This window comes from Conger conger, chromosome 8, assembly GCF_963514075.1.
Source record: "Conger conger chromosome 8, fConCon1.1, whole genome shotgun sequence".
NCBI lineage: Eukaryota > Metazoa > Chordata > Actinopteri > Anguilliformes > Congridae > Conger > Conger conger.
The window spans coordinates 18533267-18554271 of NC_083767.1; the positions used below are offsets into that span (position 1 = coordinate 18533267).

At 43.7% G+C, this 21005-nt stretch overlaps 1 protein-coding gene across 5 annotated transcripts in view; it reads left to right on the plus strand.

Annotated features, from left to right (window-relative positions):
* The window catches only part of LOC133134988 (paired box protein Pax-5-like), a 71415-nt gene that overhangs the window by 35801 nt on the left and 14609 nt on the right, over positions 1-21005 (plus strand). For 4 of the 5 annotated variants that reach the window (XM_061251692.1, XM_061251689.1, XM_061251693.1 and 1 more), the window contains exons 6-8: positions 4309-4484; positions 13503-13632; positions 20158-20259. In XM_061251692.1, the coding sequence (XP_061107676.1) occupies positions 4309-4484; positions 13503-13632; positions 20158-20259 (408 nt within the window). The remainder of the gene's footprint in view (positions 1-4308; positions 4485-13502; positions 13633-20157; positions 20260-21005) is intronic. The other variant, XM_061251691.1, reaches the window with a different exon arrangement.

Consider the following 21005-nt stretch of genomic DNA (forward strand, 5'->3'; position numbering starts at 1 on the left):
TGAGGTATGTGTATCTTTGAGTGACTTGTTAGGGCTGGTTGGTCTTCAAGTCCCTTATGAAGGTTTGTGTCAATTTGTACCAGTTAATAGGTGACCAAATTGTCCATTAATTATTTGGATAGTTGCTGTGTATCATTATTCCACTAAATTCCAGGTCAGATGTTTCAGTTTGGGTTTAACCCTATAACTTGACTATTTTTTAAGAAATGACAGAACTTCCATGAAGAAAAAAACAGCTGAATAATGTCTGTACTTTTCAACGTGGGTTGAATCTGGTTATATTGTGTAATACAGCTATTCCTTCGTGCTGTTTCATTAGATACATTGATATTCACCTTGCATGACTGCAGAACTAGACTCTACCAATGTTCAGGATGTTGGTTTACAAAGCAAAGCAATTTTTTTCATTTTTATTTCTTCTTCTTCTTCTTCTGGAAGAAAGTAGTTTTGCCTTTGCCAGCTCTCTTGTCCGGGCACTAGTCTGACAGTACTGCTCAAAGTATGACAGAATCAGCTGTGGCTCCTGCTCTGTGGATGAGTTATGCATTAATATCATTACTTTTTAGAGTAGGATCAGGTGCAGCAGGCTGTTCCAGTACTGCTGGCAACTGGATGCTATTGATGCTTAACAGTTTTGGACTGAGACTGCAGAGTGCAGTCCAGTGAGGACCTAGAAGCACTTTCTCAAATTCAAACATGACAATACATGACAAAGCTCACTTTGCAAAAGCATTTGAAATTTTTTTTAAACGAGAAAGCGGGGTAGAGCATGTTTTAAACATGCAACATGCACAGCAAAAATTTCAGTTAAATCAACTTTTTAACTGATGAGTACCTATTGGACAATGAGGATTTAGAAACACAGACACACTGTGACATCCATAGCAGAGAGAGATGGGGCTCAGACTCACAGAGTCAGGGGGCAGAGTTCAAAGGGATCAGGGTCACAGTTCACCAAGGGGCTAATTACTGTACAGATGAGTAGATAGAAAAGATTATTATGTGTAGAACATTAAAACGAGTTTCCACGGCATAATGTGTCTATAGGCTTTAATTACACTGTTGGTCCCCAGTTCACATGTATACATTATTGTATTTGCAGCTTGTAGCAGCGAGACTGACTCCCTCTTTGGGGAGGGACATACATTGATTAATCAGCAGGATCAGTTTATGCTGTTGGCCCTGATGTAATTGGTATGTTATCTATTGTTCTATGCCATGAGGGAAGCTCTGTGTATGTGTTGAAAGACTGCTATTCCGTCTGTCTCCAAGGAATCTCTTTCTCTCTCACTCTCTCTCTATCTCTCTCTTACTCACTCACTAACTCACTATACTAATACAATAACTCAGAGAAAATTATTACCCATGTTTTTTGGCATATATGATACCTGTATCTGGGTTGATTTTTTATACTATAGCCTTCTTTGCTCATTTAAACATGATGGTGGATACACCAGAGAGTCTCTTACTTTTTAAATTGGCATTGTTTTGTAATCAATAATTTGGCTTCGCTTGAGGATTTTTTGGTGATTGTATAATTTACAGATATATACAATTATCCTTGTGTATGCCATTATATGACCACACCTGCACACAGACGGACAGACACATGCACACATGCACAACCACACAAACGTACACAAATATACGTAGATACCCTGAAAGTTTTCAATTTACAAAATTAGCAATACACACAGCATAATGCTAGCAATACTCAATAACACACTCAAACACTTTCAGACACGCTCAGACTCTCAGACACTCTTAGACACTCTGAGACACTCTGAGACAAACACAGACATGCTCAAACACTCTGAGACACACTCAGACATGTTCAGACATGCTCAGACACTCTCAGCCACTCTCAGACACTCTGCGACACTCTCAGCCACACTCAGACACTCTCAGACATGCTCAGACACTCTTGGATACCCTCAGACATTCTCAGACACACTCAGGCACTCTCAGTCACTCTCAGACACTCTCAGACAATCTCAGACACGTTCAGACACACTCAGACATTCTCAGACATTCTCAGACATGCTCAGACATGCTCAGACACTCTCAGACACTCAGAAATGCTCAGACACTCTCAGACACACTCACTCTCAGACACTTTCAGACACACTCAGACACTCTCATACTCTCTGTGACACTCTCAGACACTCTTAGAGACTCTCAGACACACTCAGACACTATCATACACACTGTGACACTCTCAGACACACTCAGCCACTCTCAGACACTCTCAGACACACTCAGACACATTCAGACACACTCAAACATTCTCAGACATTCTCAGACATGCTCAGACACTCTCAGGCACGCTCAAACACTCTCATACGCTCTGTGACACTCTCATACACTCTCAGAGACTCTCAGACACACTCAGACACTCGCGGACGCGTGAAGCGTGTGCAGGTAGCTGCCTCCAGGGCTGGCGGGGCAATGGCAGGAGCGGCGAGCGAGGTCAGGGCTTTCTGAGATGAAGAAAGCAATAAGCCGGCTGAAATGGTGCCATCAGCGAGACATGATTGATCAATTGAATTCTATCAGCCGGAGTGGACACTGGGATTAACTGGGCCATGATGGGTTCAACCAGTTAAACCAGGCTGTTCATACGGGCTTCATTTCACAATGCTGGGCCTTTTGAAATTGGCCAATCAATAGAGGTGGGAGATCACATAAACTCACCCTGCGCGCGTGTGAGAATGTTTATATACGGGCTGTGCGTGCATTCACGTGTTAGCATGTGTATGTGTGCTTGCGTGTTTGTGTGTGTGTGTGTGTGTGTGTGTGTAATTAGAAGAAATATATTCTTTTCACAAGAGACTGTAGGGCAGGGAATGGATTCTCGGTATGTCACTCTCTGTCTCCGTCTTCTATAATGGACACCAGGCCCAAAGCCTGGCTAAACTGTATTGTAACTGTGTCTGCGGCCAAAATGAAAGTATTTTTGGATCCCTTCTGATTTCTCTTTCATTTCGCCTCTCTGTCTCATCTGCGGCTCGACGCCATCACTTGGCTGGAGCTCGGGGGACCGAAATGACCTCTCCGGAGTATTTTGCGGCGCCGAATTGACTCGACGTCGGGGACGAATTCTCAGTTCTGTTCCCTCTTTTTTCTCTCTCTCTTTCTTTTTATTTATCTGCTCCTGCTGCTCTGGGGTTCTTACGATTGCAGGGCCGAAATAAAAAGCAGATAATGCAATAATAACATTTGAAGACAAAAAAAGAAGCGGGCGCCTTTAGAGAATTTTTGTGGCGCGCTGGGAGTGAGGACGGCCAGGCCCGGTCTCTGTGCGCTACTCAAGTTTTACACAAATGAAAACACTGGCTCGAGATAAAGTGCCTTCCAATTGAGGCTTTTCTCAAATAACTCGTAGAAAATGAACGCTTCATCGAAATGTAATCACATAATGACTGCGTTTCTGCAAAAATATGAAGTAGTCCTGAGTGTGCAGTTATTGCGGGAAAACATTCTGTCTCCTACTTTATAGTCTCATTCTCCTTCCAGCTCTCTCTCTCTCTCTCTCTCTCTCTCTCTCCTACTGCAGCTGTTCCTACTGCTGTATTTTTCCTCTTTCTCTCTCTTTCACTCCTGTGCGGCATTCTTTCTTTATTTGTCCTCTCTCTCTCCTGTTGTAGTCCTGTCCTCACCTTCCTTCTCACTCCTTCACTTTCCTGTCATACCACCATGCGCTGTCTCTCCTTGTCCTTACTGTTTTAGCCATTTTCTCTCTCTGTCTCTCTCACTCTCTCTTTGATTTTTGGTCATGTAAATCTGGTAATATTCAAGAGCTATAGAGCAGGGATGGAGCAGTGAGTATCTCAGGACTCAGTGGCAATGCTTAGTGCGCTGATTATTCTTCAGCTAAAGGTGGAGTTTGATCTTTTTATGATCTGAAACCTGGTGGAAGTGTGCAAAGGAGAATGGTTTTGTGTTGAGTATGGAATGACTGTTTTTTTCTATTATTAGGACTATTTATTTATTTTTGCTTTGTGATGCTTTGGGGATGTTTGGCTGGGTGGTATTTATGTGATAATATGTTTTATATGTCGGTTGTTTTTATTTAATGTTATATTGAATAAAGAAAAAGTCTCTCTATCTATCTCTATATCTCATGCTTTCTCTCTCTCTATGTCTCATGCTCTCTGTCTCTGTTTCTCTCTCTATTTATCACGCTCTCTCACTGTCTCTTTATGTATCATGCTCTCTCTCTCTCTCTCTCTCTCTCTCTCTCTCTCTCTCTCTCTCTATGTCTCACGCCCTCTGTCTCCCACACTCACCATCTCTCCCGTGTTGCAGCCCTGCAGGACTCGCCGCTGGCCAATGGGCACTCGCACCCGGGGCGGGACTTCCTGAGGAAGCAGCTGAGAGGGGACCTGTTCACGCCGCAGCAGTTAGAGGTACTGGACCTACAGTTTGAGAGACACCTGTTCCCTGACCACTACCCCACCCCTGAGCCCGGCGAGCCCCAGGAGGTAAGGGGATGCCTCGCTACCCTACTCCCTTCCGGCTCTTCTCTGTCCGCAGCCTGCCCCTTACCCCCCCCAGCCCTGTCCCTCCCCGCCATTGCGACTACTCCCCCTCCTGGTAAGCTGCTTGTACCCATGGCTCTGAGTGTGCTGCTTTGCTAAGCTTCCCGAGTGCACCTCAGTTATCATCTAGCGTCTGCTTGGTACATCTTATGTATGCTGGAAGTATTGTGGTGTTTCTGTTTAACACTCACTGAGCACTTGATTAGGTAGTCCTGTATGCCAGCATGTTATTGCAAATATCGAATCATCCATGTGGCTGCAGCTAAATGTATAAAAGCATGCAGACATGGTCAAGAGGTTTAGCTGTTTTTCAGACCAAATGTCAGAATGGGAAAGAAATGTGATCTAAGTGATTTTGACCATGGAATTATTTTTGGTTCCAGACAGGGTGGTTTCAGTATCTCAGAAACTGCTGATCTCCTGGGATTTTCACGCACAACAGTCTCATAAAATAGAGTTTGCAGAGTTTGCAGAGAATGGTGCGAAAAACAAAAAACATCCAGTGAAAAGCAGTTCTGAAACGCCCTGTTAATGAGAGAGGTCAGAGGAGAATGGCCAGACTGACCAAAGCTGACAGAAAGGTGACAGTAATGCACCACATTACAAAACCACACATTACAACAGTGGTATGCAGAAGAACATCTCTGAACATACAATGCGTCAAACCTCTAAGTGGATAGGCTACAGCAATTAAGTCGAAATGCTCACTGAGTGTATCTGGGTTCTGGGGATGACAGTACAGAGTTACAGCGAAAAAGTGTTTGGCTCTATTTACCAGTGCAATCAAGGCTGGCATATCAAGGATGACATTGTCTGTACACATTCAATTTCTCACAATAGGAGCTCAAACTCTGCCTCTTATTTCTGGCACCCTAATTACCAGCCCATCTTCCCTCTACAAGTGGAGCACAATGTTGCTTTTTGGACAGTGAAGGTGTTTGTTTGAGTACCCACAGTGTGAAACTGGGGAGGGTCGCAGTAAGAGTTGGGTGGTGGGGGGTTAGAGATTTTTGGAGAGAACCTCAGTGTCAATCCGTAATTGCGAGCTCATCTCCCAGTGAGCACAGTAAAGCCAGGGTCAGGGAGGCTGCATTAACCTGGAGCCGGGGGAGTTTGGCTTCACACCTCACATGGAGGATAACACGCACACACACATATACACACACACACACACATACACACACATACACACACGCACACACACATACACACACACACACATATGTGTACATGCATGCACACACACGCACATACACACATGTACACACACACACCCACATACACATACACATACCCACAAACGCACACACACACACACACACACACGCAAACATGCATGCACACACATATACGCACCTACAGTATATGCACACACTCACACAAACACACACACAAATGTCACATGCACACACAGGTACACACACACACACACACACACACACACACACACACATAAAAGCACACACACCACTTTATGAGGTAGACCTGTACACCAGTTTGGTAATGCAAATACAGTAAGCAATCAGCCAATATACAATCATGTTGCAGCAACTCAAAACACATGCAGACATGGTCAATCGGTTCAGACCAAACATCACAATGGGGAAGAAATGTGATCAAAGTGACTTTGACTGTGGGATGATTGTTTCTGCCAGACTGGGTGGTTTGAGTATCTCAGAAACTGCTGATCTCCTGAGATTTTCACACACTACCGTCCTTAGAGTTTATACAGAATGGTGTGAAAATCAAACACATCCAGTGAGCGGCATTTCTGTGATTGAAAATGGCTTAGGTCAGAGGAGAATGGCCGAACTAGTTAAAAGCTGACAGGAAGGCAACAGTAACTCAAATCACCATGTGTTCCAACAGTGGTATGCAGAAGAGCATTTCAGAACACGTAGACTTGGGGCTGCCTGTAGTCTAGCGACTAAGGTACATGTCTTGGACTCGGAAGGTTGGTGGTCTAATTAGTTGGTGCTTAATCTAATCAACTGTAAGTCACTTTGGATAAAAGCATCAGCTAAATAACAAATACAAAAATCTAAACAAAGAACATGTGGAACCTTGAAGTGGATGGGCTACGGCAGCAGAAGACACATATACACACACACACACCCCGCCCTTCTGAAGGATTATTGAATCGCTGGCCTCGACTGACAGCCACTTCACACAGCTGACAGGCTCACCTGAGCCAACCCCCCCTCACTTCCCCACCTCCGGGCCCATGGGCCTGTCGAGGGTCTCTCACAAGCTCAGTCTCGCTGGGGATTGACAGTGAACTTGACCTGCCAAGTGGGATGCTGGTGTTGTTATCCTTTTCATACTGTACATCTTAAAGAAATACTACTTTCTTAAAACTGAAAAATGAAAACTGACAATGATATATTATTATTTCTCCTCTCACTAATACTGCTATTGTTATTGTTGCTAGTACTGAAGCTACTGATGCTGGTTGGATAATATTAGTGTCCTAAAATGAACGTCTTAAAAACCGGAGACTTCAGTCCAACAATAGATTTATGTTTAAACATACACACACAGACACACACACACACACACATACACACAAGCATATGCCGTGCTGTCTTCCCCATGCACCGCATTACACTGTCCTCATCCAAATCAAAACAAAAATATGCTGAGGCTAAAACCTCAAGTTCACTTTTCAAGACTAGATATCGAAGGCCGAAACGAAAAAAGCGTTGAAGCAAACAGTCACTCCGCCTCCTCTGTATCTCCCTCTCTCTCCCCATCCCTCCCTCTCATTCTGTCTCTCCCCTCCTCTCTCCACCCGTCTAAGTGAGCTGCCACAGATAGGCTCGCAACTCCCTCAGTGAGGCTAAAGACTATTAAGCAACACGAGGCTATTAATTTGTCTTTTTGACTTCACAGGAGAGCCCATAAAACAGCGCACAGTTGTCAAGCAGAGTTCATTTTAATTTCCCTTTCAATCGTGGCGAATTATGCAGGTGATAAATCAGGCCGCTAGCCCGGTCTCCTGGCTGTGATAGAGGTTCTAATTCCTGGCTAATTATCCCGGGGCCGCTCCTGCCAGATCAATAGCACAACAAGTCTAGGAGAGGAAAGGGGGGGAGGGGGGGGCGGCGGCGGGGAAGGTGGTTGACAGCTGGGGTGGGAGGAATGAGGACCCCCCTGTGACCCCCCCACTGCCTCCACGCCCCTATCCACCTGCCCCTCCTTCGCCCCCCTGCGCTCCCCCCTCGCAGGTCAAAGGTTAAACTGAGGAGAAAGGTTGACCTTGAGAACGAGCTTCCTTTTGACTCGGCGGTGCTAGATGGCGAGTGGGTTGGGGGGGGGGGGGGGGGGTGCAGTTGCTTGAGAGTTTAAAGTGGGGGCTTCGCTGTCTGTCTGGATCCTCACTGCCATGGCTGCTACTTCTCAGCCACAAGCTTGTATTGAAGCGATGCTTAAAACCCACTAAAAGGCTTTCATCCACACAGGTAATGTGTGTCCACCACACTGTTTCTTTTGTCCAGGAGCTTTTATATCACTATCTTATGTAAACTATAATTTCATCCTCTGCTCTTTTATCAATGTTAAGTAAGAACTCAAAAGCCATTATTGTCCAAGCTTGTTCACAATGTCCAAAGCTATCAAAATGTATGCCCTTTGTCAAGAATTAGTTACCATTAGCATTACTGGTGGTAGATGTGTGTACACCACTCTAGATATACACTCAGTGAGCACTTTATTCAAACCAACCTGTCTGGCACCAACTATCATTCCGTGGTCAAAGTCACTTAGATCACATTTCTTCCCCATTCTGAAATTTGGTCTGAAAAACAGCTGAACCTCTTGACCATGTCTGCGTGCTTTTACGAATTTAGTTGCTTCCATGATTGCACATGATTGGCTGATTAAAATGTTTGCATTAACAAGCTGGTGTACAGGTCTGCTTAATAAAGTGCTCAGTGAGTGCATGTACAAGCTTCAGATACAAGTGTCCCTTTTATAACATACAAGACAGCAATCTTGTCAGATGCAAATTAAAATGATTCAATGATGGCTTCTTATTGGCTATTTAGATTTTAAACCTTCACTACTGTTCACAAAGGTTATCATGCCTTTTTTTCTCCAATTATCAGTGTTTAGGTTACTTGATAAATGCATAAGATATGATGAGATAATACCTTATATAACCATCAATATTAAATAATATTTAGGTATGATAATTAATTCAAAATAAATGAATAATTTTAAAAAGTCTCACATTGTTTTTCATTGTATTTTACAGTTGTTTTTTGTTTCGTTTTGTATGGACAACTTCTCATCCATTAGTGACATTTTTTGTTAGTTTATTTATTTAAAAATATTTTGTTTTGTTTTAAGCTTCCAACGAGCTCGCATTTAGGATATGGTCGCGACCGAACGTACAGGCTCATTTCCTTCAGGGCTGGATAAGACAGCGTGCGCTGTTCTCGCAGTGTCCCCAGTGTGACACCGCGAGGTTTGACCCTGTTCTCCGAGTGTCTGCATGCCTGCTCGAGCGGCACTTCGCTGTCAGCCGCGGAGCAGTCGCGCTGCGATGCGCGCAGATAAATTCTTTCCTCCAGCCAGCCGCTTTCATCGTCTCCCGAGCGGCGTCGGTAACGTGATTTATTTTTGTTTCCGTCCCCTCTGCGTTCGGTTCTTACGAGACAGTGTTGATAGGGGAGATGGGGGAAATGCCATTATGCAAATTACGTCGAGGAGCCTTGGCGAGCTGAAATCATTTTTGTGTCGTGCGATTAAACCACCGGTTTTATTGACGTGGGACCACGGAGCACCATTAGAGTGGGTCCTTGCTGTTTGAACCGTTCAATCCAATCCCCAACAGCAGCAGAACTTCATTTTGGGATATCCCAAGATAGACATAAATACTATAGCCAAAATAAATAGAAATACCCATGATGAATTAAACAAATAAATGACAGGCCATTAGGATCAAGATGGTAAAATCATATGTTGAAAAACTTCTTTATTTCTCTCTCGCCCATTCTTATTCATTTGTTCTTCAAGTCACTGTCTCCACTCTCACAGAAGTGTTGAGCCAGGAAAAATAACTTTTTAAAATTTTTTGCTTAGTATTACATTTTAAATAAATGCTTAGTACTACATTGTTTTTGCAAATACAAAAATTCTGTACTTTTAAAAATAATAATTGGATGGGAAACATGTCATTGAAATTCCTATGTGTGGAGCAGAAAGAAGTTAATTAAATGCAATACTTAATAATATTAGTACATTGTATCACACACACACACACACACACACACACACACACACACACTGCTAAGTGTTATGTGCCTTTGTTTATAGAAGCAATCACCTTTTCTCTGTAGCTATGACTCAAAACCTCTCTTTCTCTCTCTCTTGCTCTCTCCCCACTCTCTTCTCTTTCTTTCTCTCTCTCTGTCACCCACCCTGGTCCTATCTCTCTCCCTCCCTCCCTCCCTCCCTCTCCCTCTCCACACACTTCCCCTGTCACAGCTGTGTTTTCACATTTTGATCAGGGTTGATGGCTTATGAATTCCAAAATTGACAAAATTTACAGGAAAAAATGAGAATAATCCATCTTCCTTAGCCGGCTGTCAGGGGCCTGGCGAAACTTCATAATCCTCAATTACCCACGCTATTCTCCCACATTTACATGCCCGCATTAGAGTCCGACAGGAAAATGAGGAACAAAGAGAGAGGAAAAAGGCAGCGATTTATTCCGACGGCCAATAGAAGGGAACGGGAGAGGAAGAGGAAAAGATAGATGGCAGGAAAGGGGTAGTGGAGATTTAAGCTGTCTGACAGCTGGAGTCCCAGGCCTCTGGACTGACTGCGTTTTAAGAGGTCAGGTCAGCATACAGTGAGAGGCCACGCTTTGTACAGACCGCCTTAAACAAACAACACAAATGCCGTCCGCAGTGATGTCCTAGCCGCCACAGCAAGGAGTGGACACACGTGCACTCAGATAGACTCGCACACACGCACACACATGCAGGCACACACACAGACACGCACCCAAGTATGGACACACACACTCACATACATGCACGCACCCGCACACACACACAAACCCAGACAGACTCACACACACACACACACACACACACATAGCCTCTTTTTACAGTTTCCAGTATATTGAAGTACTATCTTTATGACAGATTTGGGGTTATTTTTCCCCGGCTTACTCATATTAATATTAATCACTCATATTAATCACTCATATTACTCACATAAATGATGCTGAGGAAGTGGGTGTGCTTCAGTGAAGTACTTTGCATGCATCTGAGAACAAAGTACACTTAGGAATATCCCACAGCAACTTAAGTATGTTGAGTTCAACCTAACACTCAGTGTGTACAATATATTCCATCACCACTTATGGAAAATGCTTAGAGACTTTCAGCAATCAAGGTTGTTCACAATAAAAATACAGTGCCGTGAAAAAATATTTGCCACTTCCCTTTACAATTGCATATTTATCACAGTGAATGGTTTCAGATCTTTAGACAAAATGTAAATAATAATGGTAGACAAGGAGAACCTGAGCAAACACAAAACACAGTTTTGAAATGATTATTTCATTATTTTCATGAAAAAGTTATCAAACACCTATGTGAAAAAGTAATTGCCCCCTTAAACTTAATAACTGGTAGCAAGCCAAATGCTTCCTATAATTTGATATCAGGCTTTCACATCACTTTGGAGGAATTCTAGCTTGCTCTTCTTTCAATGCATTTTGGTTCAATGCATTTTGGTTGATCATAGAGTTGGAAATTGTGCTTCCTCTCTTAGTGTGCAACTGTGAAAAGTCAAATAGAAGCTTGCAGTGCTCAAAACCAGTCCCTTTTGCTCCTAACACCTGCAGAAAACTCAGAGGTGGGTCGTGTCCAGGTTACTGACACTTCATTCAGTCGCAATGAATGGCCGAGCTAGCCTAGCGTCACGGCCATAAAGACCGCGGCACCGCTGATTGACTCTGTAATCCGGCAGTCGGCCGATCGAAGAGCGATATCCAAACTGAGCTGCCCCTGTCACCCCCGGCGACCGTCCCCTCGACACTCGGAGAGGGCTAATGGGGAAACATGAGTCCTGGTAACCGTGCGGCCAGAGGTTACTCACGGGTGAGGCCCGTTCGTCACCCGGCCTCTGATTGATCCTGGGCTGATGTGGAGGGAGTTCTGTAACACTGAGCTCCAGCGGCTGCTGGGTGTGTGTGTGTGTGTGAGTGTGTGTGAGTGTGTATGTGCGTGTGTGTGTGTTTATGTGTGTGTGTATGTGTGTGTGTGTGTGTGTGTGCGTGTGTGTGTGTTTGTGTGTGTGTGTGCGCGTGTGTGTATGTGTGTGTATGTGTGTGTGTGTTTGTGTGTGAGTGTGTATGTGTGTGTGTGTTTATGTGTGTGTATGTGTGTGTGTGCGTGTGTGTGTTTGTGTGTGTGTGTGTGCGCGTGTGTGTATGTGTGTGTGTTTGTGTGTGAGTGTGTATGTGCGTGTGTGTTTATGTGTGTGTGTATGTGTGTGTGCGTGTGTGTGCAAGTGTGTGTGTATGTGTGTGTATGTGCGTGTGTGTGTATGTGTGTGTGTTTGTGTGTGAGTGTGTATGTGCGTATGTGTGTATGTATGTGTGTGTATGTGTGTGTAGGTGTATGTGTGTATGTCCATGTGTGTGTGTATGTGTGTGTATATGTGTGTGTTTGTGTGTGTGTGAGTGTATATGTGCGTGTATGTGCATGTGTATGTGTCTGTGTGTGTGTGTGTATGTCTTGGTCGCACAGTGGCGTAGTGGTTAGCACTGTTGCCTCGCAAGGAGGAGGCTCTAGGATTAGCATGTTCTCCCTGTGTTTGCGTGGGTTTACTCCAGGTAGTCCAGTTTTCTCCCACACTCAAAGACATGTATGTCGGGTTGGGTGTGCTCCTGCCATTGCCCTTGACCAAGGCACTGGCCTCAGAACTGACTGCCCACTGCAATAACTAGGCTGGGTCAAATGCAGAGGATGAATTACCCCACACAGTTCATTAAAGTATATCCATCTTCTTGTTCATTTACTTTAAATGAAACCGCTTACTATCTCTCTGAAGGTAATGTGATACTGCAAAACACTGAATACACTAAAACGTCATGTACATCATGCCTTACAAACTATTTATGTACATATCATGTCTCCCCATACATCTCCTCCACACAGACTGTCTGTCACAGGTCACGGTCATGGCCCATCTCATCACTGGAACATCATTATGTTATGTCATTAACCTTCATATTATATTTGGGGTCATATATATATATTTTTTAAATCTCAGATTTCTTTGTGGATGATTCTGGTGGCACTTTCCCAAACTTATATCAGGCTCGAAAATGAGATGTTTTTCACAGAGTTTTCATTGAATAAAAGACTAGTAATTTGGGAGACAATAAAAAGGCGACATTTTTCTTTAACAATTATTTTGTTAAACTGTTTGGGTCAATCTTTCTGACTTATGAACCAGAGGAGTCGGTATGAAGCAACCGTTATAAGAAAAATGATAATAAGATAATAAACTTATGGCTAGTTTGTCCTTTTTCAGCTTGCTGGCTTGGTTGTGTGTGCAAAGCTAGCTTCACAAGCATTCAAATCTTATTTTCCCTCACACAAGCTCTAGCAGTGACAGGATATTAATGCTGTTGCTCTTCAGGTCAACAAGCAGTCAGTAGCATGCACCAAATTAGATTTATACTTTTATTTACCTACTTACTTACTTCAAATAAGTAACCATGCCTCATCCACCTCTTCTTCCTCCTCCTCTTTCTTCTTCACATTTAGAGTTCACCCTGTTTTGCTCCACCCTTGTACAAGTCGTAGTCTAAGGCCAGTCGTGTTTTGAGTAATGAGAACAGTCTTTATCGAGCTATTTCGTTAAAGAGGTACTGGAGCCAGGTAGGGATGATAGCCCCTGCACCAGCCTCATGCTCCCTCTCTCTTTCCACAGACGACAGACTATTCAGCCATGGCCACTCTGGCCGGGGGCCTGGAAGAGATGAAGAGCAGTCTTGCTAACGCCGGGGGGGCGGACCTAGGCACCAGCGTTCCGGGGCCACAGTCTTACCAGCTGGTGTCAGGTGAGCACTCCACTTTTTAACCTGTACCGTATCGCACAGTGATCATGTGTGATATCTGTGCCATATCACACAGTGATCATGCGCCATATCTCACAGTGATGCACAGTCCAGTGTTAACACAACTCTAACAGATTACATACTGTATCAATCCATATCTGACATATCTGTGCCATACCTCACAGTGATATTGTGTCATATCTGTTCCATATCACACGCTGATCAGGTGCCATATCTGTGCCATATCTCACAGTGATGCACAGTCCAGTGTTAACACAACTCTAACAGAATACATACTGTATGAATCCATATCTGACATATCTGTGCCATATCTAAGTGATGTGCAGTAACATGTCCAGTGTTAACGCAACTCTAACAGAGTCCAACAGGCACGGTGATATTGCCCCATATCTGTGCCTCATCTCACAGTGATATTCTGCCATATCTCACAGTGATATTGCGCCATATCAGTGCCATATCTCACAGTGATATTGCACCATATTTGTGCCATATCTCACAGTGATATTGCACCATATCTGTGCCATATCTAACAGTGATATTGTGCCATATCAGTGCCATATCTCACAGTTGTATTGTTCCATATCTGTACCATATCTGACAGTGATATTGCATGCTCTACAGCAGTCACTGTAACACTCCAATCCTGGAACAGAGCTGGGGTTTTGCGGGGCCTAACCCAAATACACCTTATGATGCTATTTTTTTTAAGCTTTACTCTCTCTGTTTGGTCAACACCTAAATTTACAATTTACAAATGCTACATTTTTATATTTTCATGCACCGCTTTTTTTGGGCAGAAATGTTTGTGATATTTGAGGATTTACTGTAAATTACTTCGTTAAGTTTAACTGTTTGTAGTGTTTTTTTTTTGTAAGGTTTTTTAACTATTTGTTTTCTGTTTTTTAAATCAGTATTCTAGAGCTCCATCGCTTTTCATTACTAGTAGTCTGTTCCATCAGCAATATAATTTCCAGTTAAGAACAGTCAAATCACATATTTGCGACAGCACACCTGAAAGGGTTAAAGACAGCGATGCTTGCGTACATCTGGCCCTGAAGGGCACTGAAGGACAAGGGGGAACGGTGCTTCAGTTGAAGCTCGGCCCGGGTTCTGCCCTGGCCAGCTGAAGGAGAGCTGATGTCACCCAGGAGTGCAGCAGCAAGCACAATCCGTAGTCAAGTCTGTAATTAACTCCCAACTCTGACAGTGCTCAATGTGTTCTGGCCCCTAATGAGAAAATCATGAGGACGGCCCCGGGAGTCTGCTCTGACAAGGTGTATTAAAAACCCGCTCTCTAAGGAGGTGGGGGAAGGGGGTGGGGTCACCTATAGGACAGACACAAGGGGGGGGCTATGTTTCTACAACCCCCCCACCCCCCCCTTCTTGCCCCTTACACCCAGGACAAAAAAGAAACGCGTGAAGCATTATTTTCCTCGTTTAATAAATTCTGTCTGTGCTGGTGAAAGCCCTCCCCTGTGTTGTGCGTGTGCTGGTGCGTGTGTGTGTGTGTGTGTGTGTGTGTGTGTGTGTGTGGGAGGGTTCCTGCCAGGAAACGGCTTTCCCCGCTGCAGAGAGTGATGGTGGGTGTGTCTGAATGGCGGGTCTCTGGTTAAGCTCGTCGAGCTGTTGTGCGGAGAGGTCTGTCGGCAAGTGCTAGCTCAGGAATTGAAAATGGCTGAGGCGCTAAAACTATGAGTGTCGACCGTTAGCATAGCCATTAGCATGCATATCATGGTCAAATACGTAATTGTTTCATATTCAAATTATTTTCTGTGCTCGATTGATATTGCCTTGAGCGTATTTCATAGATTCCAATACACCAGAGAAGCTCAGTAAAGTGTAGAAAAGTATTTGAATCCAAAACAATTGAGGCATAATGTTTGGGCTAATAAACCATATAAATGTAGCACAGCATGTTGTTCATCGAAAACTGATATGACGGAACAGCCATGAAAAAAAAAATGCTGATAAAAAGTAGTCCACATCAATTTTCATAACACTGATTGTATTGCCTCAGTGACATCACTGATCACTGTGTAAATGCAAAGGTGAATCAGACAAATCCAGACTCATCTGAAATACTTAATAGCATTACATAATATATTTTCAGAGTATTCTTTTACACAAACAATTATAGGACCTCTGTGCTTCATGCCAGTTGCCAAAAGAGCTTGCAAATGGTTTTTTTTCTCGAAAAGGTGGCTGCTATTCTGTCCTTTTCTGAAAATGTTTCTTTGGCTACATTTTAATCACCCCTGTCTCTTTCTATCCCGCATCTATCAGGATCATGAATCCTCTCTTCAGTCTGTACTGAGTTTTCTTTGTACCAGGCCATAGTAACAGAACCGGTCAGAATTTATCCAAAGTGTAATTAACTATGGAAGCAATGTTTATTTTTCTTTTAACCTAACAGCAAGTTAAGTGATTTGGTTTCCTAGTCCCAGTGATTCCGGTTTACTTCTTAATGCAGATTAATTTGTGTTGTGTTGAGCTGTTTTTACTGTACTTCCATCTCGCTTTTCTTATTCTGCCTGGCCTTCTCTCACAAAGTTGTAATTGCGCCATTTTGGCTCAGCAGCACCCTCTAGTGACTAACTACTTAGTAGTTAGGATGAAATGTACACATGAACATAGGTCCCCATACGCCATTTCCTTACTTTCAGTGTTATCCCACAGAATAACTTGACCTTAGTGACTTTCATATAATGTCCAGCTGTCTCCCTAAGTAACCTTAAGTAACCTCGAAAACTATTACGTTATCATGTATTACGTTACTACTGAAAACTATTTATATCCATAGAATCCCCAAATGCTGAATATTTGAGTATTATGTGTGTGTCTGTGCGTGTTTGTGCTTGGCTGCGTATGCGTGTTGATTTGTCTGCATGTGTACAGGCTAGCCAGGGAATCTGAGAACATGACAAGAACACGAGTGGTAGAAAGCAGCTAGGAAATGGATATATCCGTCTCGCTCTCTCTCTCTCGTGTATATCCCCCTTGCTCGACCCCCCAAGCACCCCTCAGGAGCTGGTCCTGTCTGACCCCTCCCATTGGCTCAGGAAGTCCTGAGAGACTGCCCTCTCTTTCACGCCCTCTCTCTCTCACTCTCTCTCTGTCTCTCTTTCTCTCTCTGTCTCTTTCTCTCTCCCCGTCTCTCGCCTGCCCTGCCCAGTGACCCGGCTCGGATTATCAGCCAGCCTGTGCTAATGCTTCCCTGGTGCGTCAGACCTGGGAGGAGAAGTGTCCAACATGGCGACTGGGAGATGGAACAGAGCAGTCAGGATTCATACACATATGTCACAACAAGAAAATAATGATTTTTACACTTTTTACTTGAATTATCCTTTATAGCAGCTATATAACCCCTTCATAAAGAGTGCATAGCCCCTTAATAAGCAGCATTGGATAACAATGTAATAATTCATAAATACTCATGTCAAAAACTATGCATAAGGTATGTTATGTCATTCCTGGTGCAGTTTCTGACTTTACCTTGGCATGCCAGGTGACACACATCATAAGCTTATCTGCATTTATTGACATAAACATATAAAATGTTTTTTGTTTTTCGCAGCATTCTGTGTAAACTCTTGAGACCAGCAGGAGATCAGCAGTTACAGAAATACTCAAATCACCCTGTCTGGCACCAACAATCATGGTCGAAATGACTGAGATCAGATTTTTTCCCCATTCTGATGGTTGATGTGAACATTAACTGAAGCTCCTGACCCGTCTCAGCATGATTTTATGCATTGCACTGCTGACACACGATTGGCTTATTAGATAATCGCATGTAACTGTATGAGTGTTCCTAATATAGTGCTCAGTGAGTCTGTGCAGTGCTTATGCAGTTATACACTCATAGAAAGTGTTAAAAATAAGTTTGATGATTCCTTCAAGGCACTAAGCAGGGTATTAATCAATTGTTTATCTTAATCTTTTGCAGTTATAATTGAATTTAGTAAAAAAAAAAAGAAGAGATAATAATAGTAAATTAACATATCAGATAAATCCACAATTTCATAGGTTCATTTTTTCAGGCATTTAACAAACATCAATATGAGATTACAAATTTAATTTTGGTTTGTTTTGTTTGCTTTTTGCTTCTTAAGGAATGTTCTTAACCTTTAATAAAGTATTATGTCAACTCTGGGGATGGGTTATAGATGAGCCTCACAATATACCATGACAAATCTTTAGGCAGAAGTTATAAACTGTCACCTGTGTCAACTGCGGTAAGCAATATATGTATACAGTCAAACATGTTACCCATGTTAATCGAAACTGAGGTTTGGAACCATTACAGTTTGACTGGTTTTTGGGAGCATGGCAGAAAGCTCCTCTAAAAAAAAGCAGTGCTCAAAAACAGGGGTGCACAACTCCTGGAGGGTTATTCTGTGTGCTGGTTTTTGTTCCAACCAATTACCTTCATTTTAGTTTCCCAACAGCTCTCCAAGCTACGCTGGTTCAGTCCTGTACTTGAGGACAGTAAAATCTTTAGGAATGCACTGCAGCTAGTGCTCATTCAAACGTCATATCAAAGTGTAATTGAGCCAATCAAATAATTAAGGGCAGAAGTTGGCACAAAATCCCTGAACGGATTGCGCTTTGTCGTGCTCTGAAAACTCTTGAGGCCAACTTGAAGCAACTGCTAGCGCTTCCCCTCCTATCCGGATTTATAAACCGTGCTTCCAGTCCCCGCCGTAACTCCGTTCGACACATTCACAGCCCTCCCCCTCCCCCCCAGCTGCTTTGGGCTCAAACAGCTCCCCCTGCGCTAAACGAAGAGGGGGTGAGTGGGAATGATGGGGCGCGTGTCCCTGCCGTTTACGATGATGAATGGGTCTCAGTCTCCGCGCTTTTATTGTCTGCGGTATGTAAAGAAAAGGAAATGATTTATCCTGACACACTGTCATGTAGTCTAATGCAGTTATAAATCCATGCGGGAACTGACAGGCGACTAGAAACTCGGAGGTGAGAGAGAGAGAGAGGTGGAGAAAGAGTGGGGGAGAGAGATGCGGCAGAGGATTGAAGACAGAAAGGATATAGTGAGAGTGATAAGGAGAAGGGGAATCGGAATGAGAGGAGAGGAGAAGGGAAGTCGGATAAAGAGGGTGAGGACAGGACTGCAATGAGGCGATGATAAATATAAATATGGCACCAGGTACACAGGGGCAGTATGGGTATCTGCTGTGGTCACCCTTCATGAAAATGAACGGCAGCTAAGCTTTAAACCGGGGCCGTTTCTGCTCTCATCCACCAGCAAGACAAACACCGGAATGTCACATCCCTGGGATCAGTGGCACGACCCCTCCGACCCCAAATCACCCCCTAGCAGCGGGTAACTGATGTCCCCCTGGCCCACACACACACACACACACACACACACACACACACACACATACGCTCGCACACACACACCCACCTGTGGCACTTCGACATTTGTCATAGGCGTTCTAACCTGCACACCCCCCCCCCCCCATTCCCACCCACCCCCACACCACACATTCTACACAACGTTACCCCCCCCATCCCCAGCACCCTTGCTAACACAGTCATTACAGACCGGCGCGCGCTACCAGTGTTTTATCAACCTCTAATTAGAGAATAGGGGAGACAGCTGAGGGCAGTGGCAGGGACCCACACGGTGTCCGACAGCCCAGCTGAAGAAGCTTTAGCCCCCTTCCCCTCTGCTCCTGTCATGGTGCCCCCAACCACCCCCCACCCCCCAACCCCAGCTCCTCTTCCTGTGCCGACGCACGGCGGAATCCCGTTGTGGCCTCTCCCTCGCGTTAGCAGGATGAATCGGGCTAATTTAAAAGGTTTTAGTGTCACTTGATGATAAAGGTCTTAGAGGAACTGCTTTTTCCGCCCCTTCCTTTTCTTTAATCTCTCCAGAGATGCAAACCTTTCCCATTTCTATCACAAAATCCGCGAGCGAGGAACCGCTTTTAATTAGCTTTTTGAAATGTCTAATTTTTTTCCTTTTCTTTTTTTACTCTTATGAATTTTGTATTTAAAAGAACCTCATGGGATACCGAGGGCTCTATTTTATTTGTGCGATTCCTGCAGTTTATAGACGGTTCGCTAACTTTGTGCTGTGTCTTCCAGGCCTGGGTTTATGCCTCGGTAGTTTCCGTGGCAGGTCTAGCACATACATTGTGCTTTCCATTTTGATTGACTTATGGCTGTTTAATTGCTGCCCGCTGATTGGTTGATTTGTTGCCAAGTTGAATCACAGGTGTGTGGCTGGGTGTACCCGCAAAAGTGTACACTTCTTTTATTGCTAGCGTTGTGTTTGCTAAAATGGTTTTATTGCTACATCTACAAGGTCCAAGTCTTCATCTACGTAGTCACTTCTAGCACTTGGAACTGCACTTCCCTCAAAAGTCTTTCAGCGCACTTCAGCTGGTTATGATTTGCACTTTGTTGTACATTGCTGTGGATAAGAGCATCTGCCAAATGCCTGTAATATAACATAATGTAATGTGCCGTTCCTTTCTGCAGGTCGTGACTTAGCAAGCACCACGCTGCCAGGCTACCCCCCTCATGTGCCCCCTGCAGGCCAGGGCAGTTACTCCACCCCAGCCCTGACTGGCATGGTACCAGGTGAGCTGGAGCTAACATAACGCTATGAGAGGGCATTCATAGAACAGTATGAGAGAGTTCTGTGTCAGGCACAGAGAACCAGATATTAGCCTTCAAAACCGTATTCATGTGGGTATGTGTTATTTATGTATTTAAAGGGGAATATGATACAAATACTGCATATTCAAATGAGTCATGAAGCAATCAACAGGTTTTGTGAAGCGTAGTATTTTAAAACTAGTCTAAGCTTGTCCCTTCTGAAAAATAAACAACTGTAAACATTCAGGAGGCCTAATGATGTCAGAGCAGTGAAAATAAATAAATAAATATAATTCACTCAATGCACTCTCAGAAAGAAAGGTGCAATCAAATTTCCTAAATGTACCCAGAAAATACAATAATGTTATTGAGCACTAATAAGTACCTTTACAAATTAATTTACAAATTTACAAATGAATTATGTACAGTGGAGTCCAAATGTCATTCACCACATTCTGGGTTTTTTTTTAATCTAATCCTGGAAATAAACAGAAAGTTTTAGGATTTTTAAAAAAAGAAAGAAAGTTACTTCAAAGCAATGTAAGAACTACTCGAAGACCAAAGAAGAGCAAGGAGTGCTGCACAATCCACAATAACCTGACCTCAACCCCACTGAACATTTATGGGGGCACTAGAAGACTGACAAAGCCAAGAATTCAGTAACTTCACAAGATTCTCTTGTTATTGAACATTGTCAAATAATGCTGGGTTAACATGGATCATCAGGT